Source organism: Venturia canescens, chromosome 10 (genome assembly GCF_019457755.1).
Source record: "Venturia canescens isolate UGA chromosome 10, ASM1945775v1, whole genome shotgun sequence".
Lineage (NCBI taxonomy): Eukaryota > Metazoa > Arthropoda > Insecta > Hymenoptera > Ichneumonidae > Venturia > Venturia canescens.
In genome coordinates this window covers 9,472,947-9,495,881 of record NC_057430.1, presented here as the reverse complement: position 1 = coordinate 9,495,881, position 22,935 = coordinate 9,472,947, and the positions used below count along the sequence as shown (strand labels likewise).

The window sequence follows — 22,935 nt, the reverse complement described above, 5'->3', positions numbered from 1 at the left end:
CAACACGAACGTGCCTTTACAGCACTTCGTATACGGTAGAAAAAATGACTGCACCAACAAATATGCAACAACTGTCACGGATTTCCATGCAGTTTCCAGAGAAACCTCCTCGAATACAGACCCTCAATATACCATCCTTAAACCATAAAGGCTCCTAAATATTACGGTTTCTATCATATCGAGATGGAATCTCTACGAGATTCTGCAATAAAACCTAGAGACGAATGTTTCGGAGAAAAAAATACGAATTTTGTCCTACTACCTCATTGCGGTTTTCGGGGGGGGATGAAACAAAAATCCATTCTTGCATTTTTTATCGCTTTGTTACAATTTTTTTGTAAGGAAGATCACGCGTTACTTGTGATTAAAAAAAGCAATTGAACTTTTTTGCTCTTTCGATGATCAAAGAAACGATGAAAATTTGTTCTAGCAATTATTATAAAATAATGGGTAACTTATTTGTTGAGATTGAAAAATTTTTAATATAATCATTGCGGTTAAAATACTGTCGTTGTAAAATCGTCGAGCAAAATGTGACAACAGCCATTTTCTACTTTATTACTCTTTTATCTCAAATAATAAGTGTTTTTCTGTTTCCATTCCCATGATTGTGATTCCGTGGTTCATTAAATTATTTAATTAAATCACAAGGGCCTATGCATAAGGCTTCAAAAAATGTTAAATATTAAAATTCAATAGTGCTCTGGAGCACAATTACTTCGATCAACGAATATTTGAATTGATTTAAAATACAGTGACAAAACGGAAAGAATTCCAAATTCGCGGGACCACTTTTTGTAGGTATCTGAGCTCAGTAAAAAACAATGACGGAGTTAAACTATCACGAGTTTCTGAACGTCGACTTTAGACGATTAATAAACAATATTTTTGTTCAATATATTCGTTTGAAATTTCGAGTTTAATCGCAGTAAATTTTCTTCATCGAAACAATGACGGTCGCGATCCGACATGGTGGTCTCGAATCCAGAGGTTTTTGGCTTCTCTTCTCCCCGTACGTATATTGCATTATACAAGACTCCGCGCGGTATCGACTTTAAAAGACCGAGAGCAGACAAGCTGACGTCGAATAGTTTAGGGGTTGATGGCGACGACGCTCGCGTCGGTGGGCTCTAGAGTACTAATAATACGCATGTATGTGAATGTATGTGAACGCGTACGTACAACTCGATTCAGTGTGGATGTCCCCCTGCTGGCCCCTGCTCCGGAGTCGAGAAGAAAAGGGAGAGAGTAGTATTCCTGCGATGTGGAAATGGGTGGGGGATAAACCAGGGACGGAACTTGTGAGCGTTCCATTGACGCCCTCGATCGAACTAACCCTTACTTTCTTCGAGAAGCAATCAAGCGAATCGCTGCAGGTTTCTTCAAAAATGCCGGGCTCTCCGACGCTGATCGATATTCTGGCTAACGTGGCGAAGCGATTTTTATTCATTGCTTCGAACAAATTCGCACAATTTATTCTCCCATTCAGACTTTTAAATCCGGAGTTTAATTGAGCTTCGTTGGAATACATGAAACTTTATTGTCATCGAATACATTCGATCATTCGGAGCGTGGGAATAACTATGGAGCTCCATTCAATTGTTTCTCTATGCTAAAACTTTCCTCGATGTTTTTTGATGATTGATTTTATCGAAATTTGTCACCTTATTCTACTATCGGTTGACGTTCCATCGCGAACTGCTCTCCAATTAATCCTTTAACGCCCAAAAGACACCTTTCGCATGTACCCTTTTCTAGGGGATTATTCAGAATGAAAACGTCATTGAACAAATTCGTAAGCTACCTTGTCGACTATCTTTCCAATGGAGCCATTAAAGTATTGCTAAAACTTTTTTTTTTTTTAGGTTTTCCAAAATGAAGCAAAAAAGTAGCAATTTTTGAGGTCGGTTTTTTTTTAAATAAAGTGCATAAATCGTGTCCTCGATGTTTGTACTTTCGAAGTATGTGCGCCTGATTTTTTCTTCCCTGGGCTTGCCATTGTAAATAAACGGTAGAATTGCTTAAATAAAATGTTCAATTTTGAGGATATTCCAATTTTGTGACGAGAACGAGAGTACTTTAGAGTTGATGTATAAATTACACATGAAGTCGAAGATTTTTTGGGTCACTGATGACAAATTTGCTATTAGTTTTGCAAAATAAATTTGTTTGAACAATTCGTTTAAAGAAAGTAAATTTTAAATAAATAATTTCAACAAATTGCATTTTTTTGTTTAAATAATTGTTCAAACAATTGTTTAAACTCAAATTCAAATAATTTGTTCAAACACGCAGCGGCAACACATTACCAATGCATTATTTCTCGTAATTAATAATTTTACAGAATTTTCATTTTTCCGCGTAGATCATGGTTCCGGAAACAATTTTAAAAAATTTTGATTTTTTGTCAAAGATTGTAAACCGATTAATTTTGTAAAACTATTGTAAATAAATAAATGTCGGAGAATGGCACAGAAATAAATATCACAATCACGTAATTTGTTCACTTATTTATTGAAGTATTATAATTCAGTCACTCTTTGAAATTATTATAATGAAATTTATTGATTTACATTTCGATAAACGAACTCAATTAAACATTTTATTTATTTATGAAGCGTAGTGATCTCGACGGCTGTTCGATTCGTTCTCGAACGTCTTTGATTTCACTCGAGCGTTCTGTTTTTCGTTGCTTAGCAACGTAATTTCAATGCTCTTCGAATCTCGCTCGACGCTTCATTCAATTATTTTTCTATCAAATGATGCTTATCATGCATACTACGACATATACATAAATAAATATTTAAAATATTAAATATTGTAAAACTATATTTGCAAATTCGTGATCATTCGACCCAAAAAACCTTTGACCTCATGGGTAATTCAGATATCAACTCGAAAATATCCGTTCTCATCACAAAATTCGAATACCCTGAAAATTAAACATTTCATTTTAGCAATTTTACCGTTTATTTGCAATGGTAAGCCTAAGGGAAAAAAAACCAAGCACATACTTCGAAAGTACAAACATCGAGGATACGATTTATGCACTTTATCATTTGAAAATAATACGATAAGGCTTTCGAATCGCGGGTTAAAAAAAACGGACCGCAAAAATTGCTACTTTTTTGCTTTATTTTGCAAAAATCTAATAAAAAAAGGGTTTTAGCCCTCTTTTAATGGTACCGTTGAAAAAGCGACTTCAAAAATCGTCAATAAGGTAGCTTACGAATTTTTTCAACGACGTTTTCATAGTGAATAATCCCCTAGAAAAGGGTACATGCGAAAGGTGTCTTTTGGGCGTTAAAGAGTTAATAAATTAAAAGAAAAATCGAAATAAAATCGAGGCATCGAATCATTACAATAATTCCGACATCCACGACGTGATTTCCTTTGAAATGATCTGTCGAATCAACGATTCTAATTGACCGGAATTTGATTGAAGTCCGCGGATCGCAGTTTCCATCTTTCGTAGACTCTCGAAAAGCTTTATTTTTCGAGACTATTTTCGATTACTCCATTTTTTCTAATGCTCACGAAATGAGTTTCGTTCGGACTCCGGGAAAACTTGTTGAAAAACTGAGGAGTTGGTATGAACGAGCGGAATAAGGGATTTTCGTGATTGCCCGATTCTCGGAAGCGCTCGTTTTCATTGGAGTTTCGTTGGGGGTGTTATCGGCTCCACGCGTACTGAGGCCAGAATCTGGGGTCAAGTCGATCCGTCGAGAGTGACGTCACAACAACCCTCCTGCGGGTCGACCCTCCGGGCCAGAGTTTGCGAATCACGTGAACACCCACGCGAGCCCGAACGCGCATGTCCATCCGTTTTCCGTGGGGGCTAGATTCGCGGAACTCGTTCGCTCAAAGTCGGAAGATTCAGAGGTCGTTCGGAGGAGAGTTTGGGCCAAAGTTTTCTCGGAAGGGTGTATTGGCAAGAAGTGGTGGAATAAGAAAGAGCGAGGGTGGTATAATCCGTGAAGTAACCGCTGGAGCGTTGCCAAAAATTCTCCTATCGCTCGTAACTCAGCCCAAATTCCACGAATCCTCTTTCTACTACAATGAGATCTGGCTGCAGAGATCCGCAAGCGAGGAGCCACCCCCGCTGACTTTTATCGCGATCGTTAAAGAGCACCGGGAGTTCTTGGAAAAGCAACCCCCGCGTTGTGTGGAGGATACATTTTTATGCTCGCCCAAAACGGAAAGATGGAACGTACCGACTCTCTTTTCTCGATAAGATAAACTTATGAATTCTTCGCTTTCTATACCGCTCGGGAGTCCTCTTTTTCAAGGACTCTTCTGCGCAATGTTTCAAGTCAATTCAACTTAAGGAGGGTGGCTACCGACGATACAATGTTGCCATGCTAAACCATGTTAAATACATTAAAAATTTCAAAATTATAAGAATTTAATAAAGTTTGGTGAACATATTCTTTAGGGCCAAATTTGACAGTACAAATTTTTTAAGATTTTTCTTCTGTACAGTTATCGAGTAATTGATCACTAAAGTTCAAGTGTATGAGCATAGCGTTTCCATATATATAGGTATACATTCCGGGCATAAGAAATCTGCTTTAATCCGTAATTACTCGATAACTAAGCAGAAAAAAATTTTGAAAAAAATTGTGTCTTCGCACTTGATGTTGAAGAACATTATCATCAAATTTGATCAATTTCTTATCAATTTGACGAACGTAGCCACCCTCTTTAATTCTTTTTTTTTTGAGAGATTATCGATGCTGAAGGTTCATCGAAGACTTTGCTTGAATAACTTGATGAATGCTGAAAATTCCAATTGGGCAGTTGGGTCCGATCGTTGTGGCTGGAATCTTCTGATACCTGAGTATCGTTGATCAATCATTTCCGTCCTGCAATTTGATTATCGTAAGAGCCATTCAATGGAGCAGGGATCTTTGAGGTCATATTGTCGTCTAGAAACGTGTTTTTCACGGTGACTTCAAACACCAAAGAGATTTGAGACCGCGAGTTTTTTTAATTTAATTAAAAAAAAAAAAAAAAAAAAAAAAAAAATCCATATCGTACACCGATTCAGCGATTTTTCATAGTATATGCAAATATTTTCAACGAAAATCAACGGCAAAGTACTTAGTTGAGATTATCAGAAAAATGCGCCTCATAAATCTGCCATCCCGATGTATCTCGATGACTAGTTGGCTGGCTAAGAGAAAATCGAGAATCTATTTCCAGCAAATCATTATCTAGCAATCGGTATCAGAATCTGGTTGAAATGGATGAAATGATAGGAATCTTTTGAGACGAAGAAAAATTTACTTTGTGTTTTCGAAGAGAAGGATCGTACAGGAGCGCAGTATTTGTACGCATGTCCATGTCGATTGTTAATATATTTTTTAAATAGATTTATTAATCTTAATTTAAAATAATTAAATAAATTATTAATATAAATAAACATATGAATAAATGAATAAAAATATGAAAATCAAATAAATTATTAAATGAAATGAAAATAATAAATTAATAATTAATTTAATTAATAATGTTTCTTCCATGGTACTGTAGATTAATAACAAAGTCGTCGCCAGGAAGGCTGTCGGAATTTGAATAATCTAAAAATTATACAAATTTATTTAAATAGTGGAACAGTTCCAAATGCTTTTTTCCGTAATCATTACAGTTATAACTTTGATTCGGGCAACGCTCTTTCTTATAAGACGTACAAATTTTTCAAACATTTTGAAGATGCTCAAAAAATAGGAAAAAAAAAAAACTCCAATCGATATAACAACCGAGTCTGAGTTGGTAATTTTTCAAAGTAGTTATCGACGATCGGTCTTCTCAACTCCTTCTTTAGCCTCCACTCTCTTACAGAGTAGAAAATGTTCCACTGTATCTTTCCAACTGAAATGTATTTTAGACAGCAGGAAACTGCTCAATTGCACGCTGTACCATCTGACCTTGGTGTAAAATGCGGTGCACGGTTACCACACACGAACGTACGGGGGCGGCACCATGTCAGTATAACACACCGTCCGATTGGCTGTATGAGGTAGAGAACCTCAAAGCCTTCTCTATTTTTTTTAATAAAAAAAATTAAGAAAATTAAAAAAAAAATAAAAAAAATACCGTCCGATTACATTGAGAAGTTTTATCCGTTGCACGAGTGGAGGGTCGGTAACTAAAAATTGTGTAACACGAACTTCTACGAGTGATGGATTCGAAGCCAGATTAGCTTGAATGTGAAATCCAATTGAATGCCGTACTGTTAGTGAGTGTTTTGGTATTGTACACATCGACACATACAAAGGTATAGATTATCTTTGTAAATGTATCGATCAGTAAATCATACTGAAAAACGTTTTTTGCTTAAGATGATCTTAGCGTATATGGTAGCTTAATATTTGAAAGAAAATGTGAATTACAGGCTATTCTCATTTTATTAACCCTTAGTGTGCATCTGGGGTCAGGTCGACCCCAAAATTTTTTTTCACGTGAATAGCATTTACAGATGAACATCTCATAAGTAAAACCCCCAATATTAAGAAATCGTTATTCCCTCTCTAAAAGTAGGGAGCACAGCCAACTTCACACTCCAAAATAAATACACTTTTTGGAAGGGTTGCAAAGTGGACTATTTTTCCCTCAAAGCGTGGATCCTTGTTTGTAAAATTCTGTAAGGATTTTTTTCAAAACTCAAAATTTAATTTTTTACGAGAGATTTAACCGAAAAAGTGCTTTTTACGCGCACTGTCAACTTTAAGCACGTTTTTGAACGATGAAAAAAGATTTTTTTGGAAATCCGACTTTGCAGCCTTAAAGTTGGATCAGTTCTCTGCAAAAAGTGACTAAACCTTTTATTCCGAAAAGCGCATAGTTACCGAGATATTCGATGTCAAAAATGACCTGCGCTCAAAGTGACCCCGTATGTGCACGAAATGTCTCGCTGTCAAGGTGTGCACACTAAGGGTTAAAGAACAAGGTGTGTAACTCGTATTTTTATCAAAAAATCGAGGATGTCCGAGTAAACCGTACAACCATTTTGCAGCTATCTCTCTCGCACTCGCGCAACTGACAGATCACCTTAAAACCAAAAATTGCATGGGTCAATGATATTATAGTGATACAATATTGAAACTTGTATTTCTTTTCAAGAATGTTATGTGTGAAGAATGATTATTGAGAATGTTGATAGAAAAGTTGACAACCGCTTGTGTTTTTCTTTAATCAGTTTTTTAATTATCGAATTAACATTTATTACATGCGTGTTCACCACATTGGGTGTACGTCGTCTTTTTATTACATGGAAAATAAATCCAAAAGTTTTCGTTGTCAGATTTTTTCTGCGTGTCATTTAGAAGTGTCTGCTTCCGTCATCCATCCTTTTATTAACACTATCATCACGAGGATAAACACGATGGACACCACGAATATAATAATTTTTATGATCAAATCTGCAAAAATTTTTGTCGCTATTATCCGGGCAATCGTATATTTTATTTGAGGGGAAAAGTAAAGGATAGAAAAGGAGAGAAAACAAAAATTAGAGAAAAGCAGAATAGCTCCATTTCAACTTTTATATTAACTTTCTACGTGTCTGCGGTTGATTATTAAATATCTGAGAGAAAAGAGGATAGTTCGATGAAGTTTGATAGATGCCTTGTCATGTTACAGCTAATTGCTCTCTTTTGTAAACTCGATTTGTTGAACTTTTTCGAAAATAGATCATGCCACTCACGCTAAAGTCGTTCATAGAAATTAAAAATGGAGTTATTGCTGTTCATTTTCAAGAAAATTTGATGTACCACTTTTCAGATTGCACAGTAAACAAAAAAATTAGAGAATAGAATCAGTAGCCTAATAAACCTGCAGAACAAAATTATTGAAAATTTTAGTTAATGATTTGCTCGAAATTGTAAAATAGCTGCGCAGTCAACTGGTTGAAGCGAGTGAGTATACTTGCTTTTTAAAATTACCGAAGACAAGGCTATTTCCATTCGAATTGAATACAAATACATTTCAAGCAGATGCCAAGGAGATTCTGCCTACAGATATTCAAAACTAATTACGGGCTTCCAACGAACGAAAAACAATCCTTCGCCCTTAGAATGAGTATTGGCTATTAAAACATCCGATACATTCGACAGCTCTTTTCTTTCAGTTATTTAAAAATTAACGACGCAAATACTCACTCCTCCTCTTTGACCTCTCGTCCAGGTTTTGCTCCTTATACGCATTCTTCACCGGCTCTTTCGGTATTTCCGTATGCTCAACCGCTGTCGGTATTTCTTTATGCTCCGTTGCCTCCGTCTTTTCTGACTTTTCCGGTTCCTTCTTCTCTTCTACCACTTTCGTCTTTGCCAACTCTTCCACATTCTTCTCGAGTTTTTCTATTTTTGATGTAACCTTATCGACTAATTGTTTGACAGACGGAAGTGCCTTCTTTGCGAGTTTCATGATGAACGAAGATATTTTTAATCAACTTTCAGCTTTTGGCGCAAGAGCTGTTTTTACTGTAGGGAAATCAGACTGGCAATGTCAATGATTGTATTCCGTAGATTTTCATGGACAATGATGACACGCTAGAATGTGAATACCGACTGGTGGAAACGTGCAATTTCGGAAATATTGTTTCTGATCGAACGTGCTTTGAGCTTCGTGGCCTTGGGAAAGCTTCGCGGAACAAGGCTCAACGGTATTGTTCTTCGGCTCGGTCATCCATAATTCAAATAAAAGATATGAGGACTCGTGACTTGGTTGCTTCTACGGGAATCGTATTTTTTTAACGACAATGGAAATCTTTTTAGTTCAAAATAAATTCGGATATTTTAATAAATTTACTTCGATTTACAGAGGATAGAAGAGTGGCTAAGTTTCTAGAATATTCATATGAAAGACTGGCATTTTTTTGGACCATTTTCTTTCCTCTCGTAGTACTGCTGGCGTCGATATTGAAATTTTAAAACAAGTTGAAGTCGTCACTATGCAGAGTTTGACTGAGGGAACGTCCACTGGAGATTCAAGCTTTTTTTGGCAAGTCTGTTCGATTTCTGCAATTCATTAATAAACACGAGAGAAAACAGCGATGCTTTGGTGAAGTTTGACCGATGCCACGTGTCCTTAAACGCGTTGCCGAATTTCCTCAGCAATTTCGATTCGTCGAGCTTTTTTGTAAAAAATTCGTGCTACTGATGATAAAGTCTCAATACTATAATTTCTTCAATTTTATTGTTCAGTTGGCTCAATGGTGCTGGATCACATTTATGTGTCTGAGAATTGAAAATATGTTGCGCCAATGCTAGTGATCATGTATTTGAAAATTCGATCATCGTATAGTCAATTTCCAATCGATTTTCATAAAAATTTATACAATTTTGTTATTTGTAATGTTCTATGCGAAATTCAATACGAAAGCCCAATACGGTAAGAAGATTTTTTTTTGCTTGAAACCAATATTTATTTGACTAGTGGTACAATATTGGAACTTTTATTTCCTTTCAATTAGATTAATCTCCAGTTTGTCAGACTTTCCAAAGCTTTCCAAAGCCATTTGATAAAGTACGACGAAGGTCTACTTTTTTTACGGTAAATGATAGATTAATTTTAAGGTCCCTTAATAGCGATAAGCACGGCGCCGGGGCCTCTCGCAGGGCTAAATTTAGAATGATTTCATTTACAATTTTGACTTTTTAACACGGTATCTTATGGGATAACTCACAATAATATTAATTGTGAAAAATTGTACGGTGTTGGAAGTTCGGAAAAGTTTATATCGTGAAGAAAACTTATCACAAATTCCGTTCCTTTAAAAAATTTAGTTATTGAAGAGTCGAAAGCGGATGTCAGTCGTTACGTTCGATTGCTGGTAACAGCTGAACGAAGTTCGGGCAAATTCAGGGGAATCGCGGGAATTTCATCAAATTTATTTTCGAGGCTGACTCACGTGCTTCCATTCGTCCAGTAGCTTCGCTTTTTTTTTTAATGAATTGACCATTCTTTTTTCTCGGTGCCATTACACCGATATAAATTTTCTTTCGCACAATGAAAATGTTCCCTAGGTTATGTGGATTTATTCAAGTGTCACCGGTATCGACTCAATCTTAAACGAGTCAAGTTGAAGTATAAATTTGATCTTTTATGATATTTTAAAAGCATTTTATTACATTCTTATGATAAAAATACTCTTAATGTAAGTGTTTATTAATTTTGTTTATAATTTATACTTAAAATTAATCAACACAAAGTAATTGCAAACTTGACTAGTCATAGGACGGCGTTTTCTTATTCATTATCCTTATTCCCACTACCAGCAACACGATGAACACGATGACCACCAGGATTATTGTTATTATCTCACCTGTAAGATTAATTGTCGTTTTCATCGGGCAATCATAAGATTATTTGAAGGGAAAAAGTGAAATGAACCAAAAGGAATGGAAGAAAATTAGAGGAAAGGAGAAGAGCTTCGTTTCAACTTGTGCATTTTTTTTTTTTTTTTTTTTTGATTTGAAGATTATTTGAAGGGAAAAAGTGAAATGAACCAAAAGGAATAGAAGAAAATTAGAGGAAAGGAGAAGAGCTTCGTTTCAACTTGTGCATTTACTACCGATGTGTTTGTCGTTGATTAACAAACACTTGAGAAAAAACATCGATAGTTTGATGGAATTTGATTGATGCCGTGCCATGCTACAGCTATAATTGTTGTCTTTTGTGAACACGATTTGTTGAACTTTTTCGAAAATAGATGATGCTACTGATGCTGAAGTCATTATCGTTCTGGGGAAAATCGTTCAATAGTTTAATCCTTTGTTTCAATGCACTAGATGATTCGTTCGTGAAAATTAAAAAAGGCGTTATCGTTGATCGTTTTCAAGAAAATTTCATGATAAACCACTTTTCGAATTGTGTGCAATACCAAGTTAGAGAATAAAATCGGCAGCCTGTAATAAAACCGCAGAACAAAATTATTGAAAATATCGGTAAATAATTTGCTGAACATTGTAAAATAGCTGGGCAGTTTAAACTGGCTGAAAAAATATATCCGCTTTTTTAAATAATTGAAGACAAAGTTATTTTCGTTCGAATTTAATTCAAATACATTTTAAGACGATGCTTCCGGCAAGTCGTTTTTTGGTAGCCACTGCTCGTTGGTTGCTATAATCTAATACAGATATTCAAAACTAACTACGAGCTTTTAACGAACAAAAAACCACAAATTTTAATCGAAGATCATGAATATTTCTGGCTGCAATGTTTTGTTTAGGGAACACCAATTGAAATTATTCACGAGAATATTGTGATATTTTTAATGGAAAAAACAGTCATTAAAAGATTGGTATATTAACCCTTAATGTGCATCTGGGGTCAGGTTGACCCCAACATTTTTTCTCACATGAATAGCATTTACAGATGAGCATCTCATAAGTAAAACCGCCAATATTAAGAAATCGTTATCCCCTCTCTAAAAGTAGGGAGCATAGCCACTTCATACTCCAAAATAAATACACTTTTTGGAAGGGTTGCAAAGTGGACTATTTTTCTCTCAAAGCGTGGATCCTTGTTTGTCAAATTCTGTAAGGATTTTTTTCAAAACTCAAAATTTAATTTTTTACGAGAGATTTAACCGAAAAAGTGCTTTTTACGCGCACTATCAACTTTGAGCACGTTTTTGAACAATGAAAAAAGATTTTTTTGGAAATCCGACTTTGCAGCCTTAAAGTTGGATCAATTCACTGCAAAAAGTGACTAAACCTTTTATTTCGAAAAGCGCATAGTTACCGAGATATTCGATGTCGAAAATGACCTGGGGTCAAAGTGACCCCATGTGCACGAAATGTCTCGCTGTGAAGGTGTGCACACTAAGGGTTAAAAAAACGATTCCAAATCACGTCGTCGGAAACTCTATTCGGTGATAATTTATCTAATTTCGTGAAGATTTAATTGTTTGTGATAGTAGCCCGATCATTCGCTTTATTAACAGTTCATTGTTTCTATCGATCATAAAATCGATCATAATAATAGAATCATATAATTGGTTTTTCGTAAAAAATGATATTAATGTCAAAAAAATATCTAATCTGTAGCTTTAAGTACGAACCATTGGTTAGTACTCAAGTAATTTGATTTATTTGCGTTGAATATTCGTTGTGTTGATTCGGCAATATTTTTTCAACAGTCTCATTGAAATTTTTACTGGGCAATGATCCTTCGAATGAGTATTAGCTATTAAGAGATTCAATATATTTGACAGCTCTTTTCCTCAAGTCATTTGTATGTTAATCAAGGAAGGTGGCTAGCGACGATACAATGTTGCCATGCTAAGCCATGTTAGATACATTAAAAATTTCAAAATGATAAGAATTTAATAAAATTTGGTCAACATATTCTTTAGTGCCAAATTTGAGAATACAAATTTTTTAAGATTTTTCTTCTGTACCGTTATCGAGTAATTGCGATCACTAAAGTTCACGTGTATAAGCATAGCGTTTCCATATATATATAGGTATACATTCCGGGCATAAGAAATCTGCTTTAATGCGTAATTATACTCGATAACTAAGCAGAAAAAAATTGTGTCTTCGCACTTGACGTTGAAGAACATTATCACCAAATTTGATCAATTTCTTATCATTTTGACGAATAAGGCGATCTATCACTTGCGCGAGTGCGAGAGAGATAACTGCAAAATGGTTGCACGGTTTACTCGGACACCCTTGATTTTTTGAGAAAAATAAAAGTTACACCTTGTTCTCTGATAAAATGAGAATAGCGTGTAACTCATATTTTCTTTCAAATATCAAGCTACTCGGAATAAACCGTGCAACAGGATTTTTACCGACTGAACAAGTGACAGAGCACCTTAAGGAGTTTCGGTACAAAAGTCAAAATATTAAGAAATTGATCAAATTTGGTGATAATGTTCTTCAACATCAAGTGCGAAAACACAAATTTTTTCAAAATTTTCTTCTACTTAGTTATCGAGTAATTACGCATTAAAGCAGATTTCTTATGCCCGGAATGTATACCTATATATATGGAAACGCTATGCTTATACACGTAAACTTTAGTGATCAATTACTCGATAACTGTGTAGAAGAAAAATCTTAAAAAATTTGTATTGTCAAATTTGGCACTAAAGAATATGTTCACCAAATTTTATAAAATTCTAAACTTTTTGAAATTTTTTATGTTTTTAGCATGGTTTAGCATGGTAACATTGTATCGCCTGTACCGAAACTCCTTAACCGTGCAATTACTCACGTATTCTCTCTGACCGCTCTTTCGCTTCTTCCACCTCCAGCTCTCTCGCCTCTTTCTCCTCTTTCTTCGTAGCTTTCGACTTCTCCGGCTCTTTCAGCTTTTCCATCGGTGTCGATATCTGTGATCGACCGTTTGCCATGCGTTTCATGACGAGCGGAGATATTTTTAACCAACTTTCGGCTGCGGCAATAGGATCTTTTTGATCAAAAGACTTTTGGTGTACAAGAGATGTTTCATTTTCACTCCGTAGATTTTTATCGACAATAATATAATGAGTTAGAATACGAATACCGATCGGTAGAAACGTGCCATTTCGGAAATATTGTTTCTGACTGAACGTGCTTTGAGCTTCGTGACCTTGGGAAAGCTTCGCGGAAGAACGCTTATCAGTGTTGTTCTCCGGCTCGATTATTAGCCAGGGTGGTTGAAAAAAAGTTTTTTTTATTCCATCATTTCGTCAGTGTTGATATTTCCCGAAACAAAAAGTCCGCTTCAAAGGCCTTTTAACCCTAAAGTGATTAGTCGCACGAGCCACGATTGTGTTTTTTCGCCATTATGTGAAAAACAATCTAAATTCTGTAGAAATTCGATGAGATCAGAATGTAGAATTATTTTCAAATATGAGAACTTCACATATTGAAAAATTGTGTTGTTTTACAATATGTCACCTGAATTTATAAAATAAAATTAGTACGAGTCCTGTTGACGATTTCTAGACTTTTCTATTATCAGAGTTGAGTAGTGAATCGGAATTTTAAGAAATGCTTTTTACTAGCTTCGTCTGCGTAGTACGAAACGTCAAATTAAAATGAGTTTTATATTCCTCACTCAAAGAATAATCGACTCCCTGTATAATCTTCAAAGCTTCTTTTCACATGAAAAAGAGATGATTTCGGTGAAAAAAACTTTTCATGCCCTTCTCCGGACCGGAACTCAAACTATTTTCGTACGAAATTTCATCCAAGTCGGTTCAGAAGCGTCAAGAGCTCACAGATAGACAGAGTTACTTTCGCATTTATTTTATTCACAAAACTTTTTTCTGTTCCAACATTTTTTCAACAGGATTTATCGAATGGGAAGAAATTTTCACAATCAGAAATTGTCATTAATTCCTGAATAAAAAATTTCTCACAAATTGCCAAAATGATGCGAATATCTTGGAATTTCCTCCCAAGGATTTTTGGTGAATTTGATATCTGATTTTTTCAACTCGACTAAAACTTCGTCTCGCGATGCTTGACGCTTTTAATCGATTCCGGAGAACTCAAACTCAGCAACGCACATTCTCGTTTATTTCAACTATCAATGATACAATTGGTAAAAAATAATTTTAAATCGATACAATGTTAAACGGATTTACACAATATTACAGTCGGTCTAATTCACCATAAAGCTTTATGACATTTTCTACTTTGGCAAAAGCCCTTAAGAAATCGTCATCCTCAAGCCCGTACTGTTTATATTTGTGAAGGAACGCTGCGTGAGTATAACAATTCCAGGCTTTCTCAACAAGCCCATCGAGGGTTTCGCAGATTTGTGAGTTGTTTGTAACGAGAGCGACAAACTTTTCTCGCTCGAGAAATCGTCGTTTTTCGTGTAGATGCGTAAGCCTTTGATGTTTCGGTGACCAAGGTGTGTAAAGTGTGTCTTCCATCAGTTGAGCACGGCTCACTGTTGGATCCTCGTGGTTTTTATAGGAAGAGTTTTTGTTTTTTGAATTCCCCCGTGTTATTAACATATTAGCGACTGCGCGTCTGTAAACATGATGACTGCTTTCTGTGGCGCTTCCTTTCATGGCGATTTTGGTGTTACCGACGTCGGATATAACCTCAAAATTATGCGAAGCGCCAATGATTCTCAACGTGTGCTTTAATTGTTTAACGTGAGCTTCCCAGCTCGTGGGCTCAGTGTCGCAAACGTTGACGACGTTTTCTGCGTGTTTTGTTGAAAATTTCAAGGGTGGAGTTGACTTGACAGTTGAAATTTTGTATGCAGGATGAGCAGCCATTCTGTTGACAAAGTAATTCGCTTCGTTTCTGACTCCTGTAGTTGGCTGAAAAACTGCCAAGATTTTTTCGCACGCCACTTCGTTGATATCTTGCAGGAATCTTGTTTCAGTTCTGATTCTCTGATTGGCAGATTTCGTGCAAATTCGAAGCATTCGATCGTTTTCCAAGAGAATTATTCCGTCAGCGAAATCCACAAATTTTCCCAGTGTCAACAAACCGTTGTAGTTTTGAACGCCAACTTCTCCGTTCGGAAAGGGAAGCACGAGAATTCCCAGAGTCGTTTTCGTGGGGTATTCGTCTCGAAGTAATTCTATTACTCGACTAGCAACTCCCGAACCGGTTCCACCAGCAGATCCCAACAACCCGAGGAAACCGTTCAGGTGGTCAGACCTTTCGCACTCTCTTCTCACGGCTTCGATTATCTCAGCCTCCAGTTGTTTCGCTTTCACGAAATACCCATACGACCAATTATTTCCTGAACCTTCGCCTCCGGCTTGATAAATCTCATTTTTTCTCGAATACCGCCAGTGACAATTGGTTTGCTCTTTGTCTCGTATTTTGTCCAAAACTTTTCGTTCCGTATCTACGAGCACAGCACGTGTTATTCTATTCCCATCTTTTGCTATACCCGAAAACCATTTTTCACAAGTTGCCTCGCAGTAGTCGTAATTGGCCTCGTAAGATGAACCAGGATTCTTCGATTCTATGTCTTTTGCTATTTTTGTAAATAATTCGTGTCCCAACTGGTTTCCACACTGACCGAATTGTATTGTTAACATTTTTCAAAATTGTTTAGTCTGCATTATTCATTGTTCTACAGTAATTAATTGGAAATTTAATTCATTGTTCGGAGCAATGATTTTGTTTTGAATATACGTTTTCAGCCACTTTCAGCTGGACTTATCGTCAATTAATTCTCGATTCTATGACGAGAAATTCAATGAAGCGCTTCTGTATGGAGGCAATTGTAACTAATCCAGATGAGTTTCATCATAATGTAGTGACAGTCAGTAAAAGTAATAAGATGATCACTGTCTTATCGACAGGCGATAAAAACAAACTTTTGATCCGTTTTTATTTTAATTGTTGTTTCACGATGTAACATGTATAAACGTCGCTTCTTTCTACTTCTTCACATTTACGTATTCCATTTGTTTGCTAACATTACATTCTGTACACTGGTTACCAATTACGCCAGTGTGTGAGTAGCGTTCGGATAGTAGTAGTGATGCAAGGAAGAAGAAATAAAAATAGTACACGTACGATGTACTATACGGCGTGAAGTTAGTGCCCGAGCGTATAGCGAGGTTGCTAAACGTTGTACTACGTGCATTTAATAGAGTAACTTATTCACAAGTATCGTTTACTATTTTATAATATTTTAGGTCATGCAGTGCTATAAAGATGTATTTCATTTGCATCGAAACTGTAATCTTCAGTTGACACGTACGACATCTCATTGTAAACTATGATGGAGGAATTTGTAGACGTAGTAGTTTCATTGTGCGCGCCGTGAGCTAATATTGCTCAATAATCCACACCGGCAGTTTTCCCCCGCTTTATACAGTTTATTTGTCAATATCGATATCGCTGACCATACTAAAAAAGTGATGATACGGCTCGATGCGTGGCATTTTAGTGGGTGGAGTTTTTTAGTTCGAGCGTTATTTTCTCGAAGAACATTCATTCGTTATTAAGCGTTTGACATTCTTAATTAAGCGTATCAAAAACTTCATAATGGCAACTGGTCAAGATCGTCGTGTGGCCCTGATCACAGGAATTACCGGTCAGGTAAATAATAGCAGGTTTTATAAAAAAAACTTTAAAAAAAATAGGAAACCATTTTTTTTCCTTATATTTCTTTACGAAATATCAGTTAATATCCTCATTGTTACTTATCATAATTCAGATAACAAGATAGCGGATTTATACAAACTCAGTGATATAAAGACCTCAACTCTCAGTCGTTTGAAATGAATGTGATTACGCCGATAAATTATAATCAGTTTTTCTGCCATTTGACTGAGACACTTTAAAAAATTATTTTTCGGTATAATACTATTCAAATGGATGACAAGATTTGCTCGACTGGGAGGGATTAATCAAAGTACTTGTATTACAAACCTGTTCCGTTGAGAAGCACTAAACTCAAGATCATTTGAGCTGTTTCCATTCATGTCATCAGTAAATTTCACAAATTGAGAACAGAAAAGAATTTGATGATGGAAAATTTCTATATTTATTTTGTAGATGATTATAATCATATATGAAGTTTGTTTAGACAGATTTGTCTTTTAATGCCAATTTGTAGAAGTTTTAATGTAAGACTATGAATCTTTTACTGAAACTCACCTGAAAAATTATAGCTATCTCACTTGTACTTACAATAGCCAAATACGGAGTGATCTATAATTAAAATAAAATTATTTATTAACCAATATTGTAATGTTTCATTTCAAGGATGGCTCGTACCTCGCTGAGTTTCTGCTGGAAAAAAATTACGAAGTGCATGGGATAATCAGGCGTTCGAGCTCTTTCAATACTTCCAGAATTCAACACCTTTATGCAAATCCCCACAGCCATCGTCAAGAAAAAATGATTTTGCATTGGGGTGACATGACGGATTCCAGTAGTTTAGTTAAAGTTATAAGCGCAGTACAACCAACCGAGATTTATAATCTTGCTGCTCAAAGTCACGTCAAGGTGCGTCTTTGGGGGAAAAATATAGTACAACAATAAATTTAGACAATCGAATCTTAAAAGCTTAGACATAACCAATCATTCATGGGAGATGTTTACAATGTTTCTCACTTTATTTTTTAGGTGAGCTTCGAATTGAGTGAATATACAGGCGAAGTTGATGCGTTAGGAACAGTAAGACTGCTGGATGCGATAAGAACTTGTGGGCTTGAGAAAAAATTACGTTTTTATCAAGCTTCAACGTCTGAGCTTTATGGGAAAGTCGTAGAAACTCCACAAACAGAAAAAACGCCGTTTTATCCTCGCTCGCCTTATGGTCAGTAGAAACAGGTTTTTGTCGAGGTTTTTTCATGTTTTCATCCTTCACAGTATGATTTTTTTTTTTTCACTTCCCATCAAACTTTGAATTTTGTGAAATGTTTTGTTTGTTTCTTTTATTCACACGTCGTTACAGCTTGCGCCAAAATATACAGCTACTGGATCGTCGTTAATTACAGAGAAGCTTACGACATGTTCGCTTGCAATGGAATCCTATTCAATCACGAGAGTCCAAGACGAGGTGAAAATTTCGTGACACGAAAAATAACCAGAACCATTGCCAAAATTCATTTGGGTCTTCAGGATGTTTTGGAACTCGGAAATTTAAATTCCAAACGAGACTGGGGTCATGCCAGGGATTATGTTAAGGTATTTACCTATTGAAAAGGGAATAAAAACTTCAACGGATCTATTTTCCTCTCTATTATCTTTTTAATTACAACATTTATTGAAAATTAGTTATATTTCATGAGAGCTGTGTCAGAATATGATTGAATGATATGTGCCAACTTTTTTAAACCTTTTGGACGTTTGTTAAATTTGATTTGGCAACAGTTTGTTGACATTAGGGTCGCGCGGACTCTTCGTTTGTAAAGCTTCGTTTGTCCCTGGAAGCCTTCAATGATTCAGTTCTTGTTTTAGCCATAGAATGCGTTGAAATGACGTCGTTGATTTTCTTCCCGTAATGCTCAAACATTACGCTCACATAAGTTCAATTCAATTTAAATTCATCTAATTTTAAATTATTTGCCAAAAATGGAAGACAAGTTCCTATAAAATTGATTAAACTTTGAATTATCTCTCTTCTATGCCACTATTTTTTTGTCCAGGCAATGTGGATGATGCTTCAGCAAGAAAAACCCGAAGATTACGTTATTGCAACTGGAGTGAGTCGCAGTGTCCGGGAGTTTGTTGAAGCAGGTTTCGCTTATGTCGGACGTCAAATTAAATGGGAGGGCGAAGGGATCGACGAAGTTGGCAAAGATGCTGAAACGGATAAAGTGCTTGTTCGTGTTAACCCAATATATTTCCGTCCCTCTGAAGTGGTGAGAAATTTTTTTAATTTCATAAACAAAAAAAGGGTGTTGGAAAAATTAGAAGTCGCTTCGAATCAGTTCGCTTCGAAGTTCGAAATTTGAAGTTTTTGCTTTAGAAAATGGAAGAAAAAAAACGTTATCTTATTATTTGTTTGCAGGGATTTTTACTGGGTTCTTCGCAAAAGGCAAAAGACAAATTTGGCTGGGAGCCAACAGTTACATTCGAAGTAAATATTTATACTAGTTTATATATAAGTTTGGGCACCATTTTTGAAAAAAAAAATTCATTTAATTATGAAACTCTTAAAAAATGAAAATTCGCTTGTTTGCAGGAGCTCGTCAAGGACATGATGGATTCGGACATTGAATTGATGAAGCGAAATCCCACTGCGTAATGACTAATCATAAACGAAACAAAGGATTCAATATTACTCTTTCAAGAATTTCATATACTTGAAATTTCATTGGGAGGCTTCCACGAGCAACATTTCCATCGTTTTTTGTAACTTTAAGTATTTAGTAAATTGAATTTTCTCAATAAATGCACAGACTTTTATTCAACGAGTTGTTAATTTTAATCGAAAGTTTTCCATCCAAAAAGCTCCTGATCAATTTGGGTTGTTGGAAAAGTAATTATTATTCGTGCATTCCATATCATTTAACCCGGTTTGAGACGTAATTTTAGAGGTTTTCGATAAGATTCTAAGTTTTACATTTGTGTGTTGCAGAGCTGTCAAAACGAGCAACGTTTGCGATGGATTTTCTGTTAGCTCAGCCGGTCCCTCGATCTTTCGTCAAAAGAGTCGTGGAAAAAAGAAACAAAATGGTGCCAAAGACTCGCGAGTTGATTTATCACCCGTGTTTTCGTAGAAATTCGCGGTCCCCGGATGTTGCGGTTGTGTAGGCCAAGAACTACTAAGAATTTAACGTCCGAGCAAACGTACCCTCGGGGGGCTTTTGAAGAAACAAACATACGGCGGGGGCACACACCGCGATGTGTATTGAGCTTAGTCGAGACTTTCTCTCTCCACGCATTCAAGATTAATTCTTCAATCTCTAGTTAGAGCAACTTTTTCGAACAACAATTTAATTTCAAAAATAGTTCACTCAATATGAGAGCCGATCATTCCAAGTTTCTAAAACAATATTATGTTTTTGAGAAGAACTTGAGAAAATTTCCAATCTTTTTGGAGCAACTTTTATTTGTAAGTGTCAATAAAAATCATCGAAAGGCAACAGTACGACGAAGATTCATTACGATAGAACTTGAATTTGATTTTCTTGGATTGCAAAAAGAAATTATTTGAAAAATCTTAATTCTTTTCAAAAAAGTTTAACAGTTCTGATACGCCTGAAAAAAATTATTTTTTCGAAACATGCATTCGAAGAAAAAGAGTTAGGTTTTTAACTGGTTGACTGGTACTGTGTCATATATGTACAAAAAAAGGTCGGGTCCATTCCGGTAATGTATTATACGTGTACATATTGAAATAACGTCTTCAATTTTCAATCGATTTCCATAAAATTTAATATACAAAGGTTTTTTGGGTCGCTAATTCTATTTTTGGACTTAATTTAAAAAATTTTAAAAGGTTTTTTACAAGTTTAAAATTGAATTGAATTATTTTTCTCTCAATAATAGCGTCGAATATTCTAAAAAATGTAAAGTTTTTATGAAACATAGCATTAAACCTTCCCATCGAAAAAACAAACCATTTAGACAATTTTAAATATAATAAAGTTTTAAGTTTTCACCCTGAATCCTAATTTTTCATCCACTCAGGGGTGCCCAATTTATTTTTATTTTTTCAAAAAAGTGAGTCTAGTGTCATAAAAAACATGCAAAATATGAAAATTTCACTCTCAAACCTTATTTTTCACTCCTTCGGGGATAGTTAATTTTGTTTGATTTCGATAAAAGAGTCTAGTATCCCAAAAAACTTGGAATTTTTATGTAATACATGACATAAAAACATGTCACTTTGAAAAATCTCAAATTTTTTACTTTCCCAGGGGTAGCTAAGTGAATATTAAGTTTGGGAATGGTATCAGCAACCTCGAAAACCCCCAGAAACAAATTTTCGTGTATTTCGGTAACTTATAGGCTCGTACCAGTTTTAGTACGAAATTTTAGTATAGAAAAAAGACTTATCAGTCAACCGGTTAACAGAATATATATTTTAAACACGAGGATCAAAATATTGATTCAGTTTCAAAGTTCCCATGAACTGTTAGTGATACATCAACATGAAAATGCGTCACTTATTAGGTGTTTTTTTTTAGCAATGAAGAACGAGCACGAGGAAAGTACTTCGACCCGATATCGTCTGATAGATAAGAATATTCACGTAGAATATTTTCCGAGTATTCATATTTTCGTAAGCTTAAAGTAAAAATTCGTGTAAAATATATTTTTTCGTAAGTCGTTGAACCGTAAGTAGTCGATTTTTTATCTTCGTTTTCCGTTCAAATTCACGAGTACCATTATGAAGGTATTGACTTTTCGACGAGAGCTTCTGTTTGAAATAATTCTATAGGAATCCAAGTATTCAGAGCTGTCGATATTTCAACGAAACCTTCTCGATCCGTAGGTCGACAACTAGAATCATCGGAAGGCGATGAAACGAATGAAGGATTATTTATTCGAAGGCTAACTCCTGAAGCTGGACGAATCATTGAGGATATTTTCTATCGTAAACATCGAGGATTTCTCGTTGCAGGGTATGAGTTTTCTCAAATTGTTTAAATCCTCCGTTTCGCCAATATTGTTCCGTTTTTCAATGACAATTCGATCGTTCAATGTTGCTGCGATAGGGCGCCCCGTCGCTACCTGCGAGTGTCGGAAAAATGAAATTTTGTAATCTTTCACGAATAAGTCTTTAAAAATGTTTCTAATTTCGGAGTAAAGTTTTCATCGAATTGGATTTCATTTGAAGGAAATTGTTTCAATACTTTTTACAGGAAAAATGGCCAAATAATTCGTCGGAATTCATCGAATCAGAGAGAAAAAACAAGAAACGAAGATGCTCACAGAAATGACGGACGAGTTTCGAATCTGCGGAGCACTCCTCCGCTGTCCGGAGCTTCTCCTCCTCCGGTAATTTCCATGCTCGAACATTCCACTGGCAGAAGGATCGAGCGTCCAGTAGCTTCCTTTTCCTGGACACTGGATTTTCTCGTTGATCGACGAAACCGCCTTTTCTCTTGGTATTTTGACGAAACAGTCATTGAGACTCAAGTTATGGCGTATGCTATTTTGCCACCCTTGTCGGTTGTCTCGATAGTACGGGAATTTGTCCATTATGAAGCGATAAATCCCGGACAGCGTGAGTCTTCTCGTCGGCGAAGAATTAATCGCCATTGTAATAAGTGCTATGTAAGAATACGGTGGTTTTTCGTATCGTGGCTGTGAAGGCACCAATTTCGCGTATCGCTGCCAAGCCAATTGTGCCAAATATCCTGGAATCGTTGAATTTAACGAATAATTTAAGCAGCTCGTTATGTTCGGGTTGAGAGGCGATACCAAGTGGCCAGGGTACATCAATGATTGTCGAATCAAACTAGACGTAGCGTAGAAACCGTTGGACGTCGGTGAATACATCTTTGGTATACTGTCATTCATTTTTCGACTTAGATCAATT

General features: G+C 35.8%; 4 protein-coding genes across 5 annotated transcripts in view; 1 reads left to right on the top strand and 3 right to left on the bottom strand.

Annotated features, from left to right (window-relative positions):
* Positions 1–19,855, top strand: part of Gmd (GDP-mannose 4,6 dehydratase) — a 32,101-nt gene extending 12,246 nt beyond the window's left edge. The window contains exons 2-8 of one of the 2 annotated variants that reach the window (XM_043431028.1): positions 16,959–17,030; positions 17,700–17,942; positions 18,063–18,255; positions 18,394–18,626; positions 19,088–19,303; positions 19,453–19,521; positions 19,627–19,855. In XM_043431028.1, coding sequence (XP_043286963.1) covers positions 16,959–17,030; positions 17,700–17,942; positions 18,063–18,255; positions 18,394–18,626; positions 19,088–19,303; positions 19,453–19,521; positions 19,627–19,689 — 1,089 coding nt within the window. In that variant the 3' untranslated portion in view covers positions 19,690–19,855. Of the gene's footprint in view, positions 1–8,846; positions 9,008–16,958; positions 17,031–17,699; positions 17,943–18,062; positions 18,256–18,393; positions 18,627–19,087; positions 19,304–19,452; positions 19,522–19,626 lie in introns of those variants that run through there. The other variant, XM_043431029.1, reaches the window with a different exon arrangement.
* On the bottom strand, positions 7,182–8,587 carry LOC122417506 (uncharacterized). Its single transcript, XM_043431033.1, has 2 exons — positions 8,163–8,587; positions 7,182–7,424 (listed from the first exon to the last, which is right to left on the bottom strand). Exons 1-2 carry the CDS (start codon positions 8,425–8,427, stop codon positions 7,321–7,323), a joined length of 369 nt encoding a protein of 122 aa, XP_043286968.1. The 5' UTR covers positions 8,428–8,587; the 3' UTR covers positions 7,182–7,320.
* Positions 9,475–16,117, bottom strand: LOC122417500 (tubulin delta chain-like). The gene is made up of 2 exons (XM_043431025.1): positions 13,231–16,117; positions 9,475–10,327 (listed from the first exon to the last, which is right to left on the bottom strand). Exon 1 carries the CDS (start codon positions 16,016–16,018, stop codon positions 14,597–14,599), a length of 1,422 nt encoding a protein of 473 aa, XP_043286960.1. The 5' UTR covers positions 16,019–16,117; the 3' UTR covers positions 9,475–10,327; positions 13,231–14,596.
* Positions 19,856–20,940: 1,085 nt separating the features above from the next.
* Positions 20,941–22,870, bottom strand: LOC122417505 (fork head domain-containing protein FD2-like). Its single transcript, XM_043431032.1, has 2 exons — positions 22,326–22,870; positions 20,941–22,124 (listed from the first exon to the last, which is right to left on the bottom strand). The coding sequence occupies exons 1-2, from the start codon at positions 22,833–22,835 to the stop codon at positions 21,945–21,947; spliced, it is 690 nt and encodes a 229-aa protein (XP_043286967.1). The 5' UTR covers positions 22,836–22,870; the 3' UTR covers positions 20,941–21,944.
* Between the last annotated feature and the right edge of the window lie 65 nt (positions 22,871–22,935).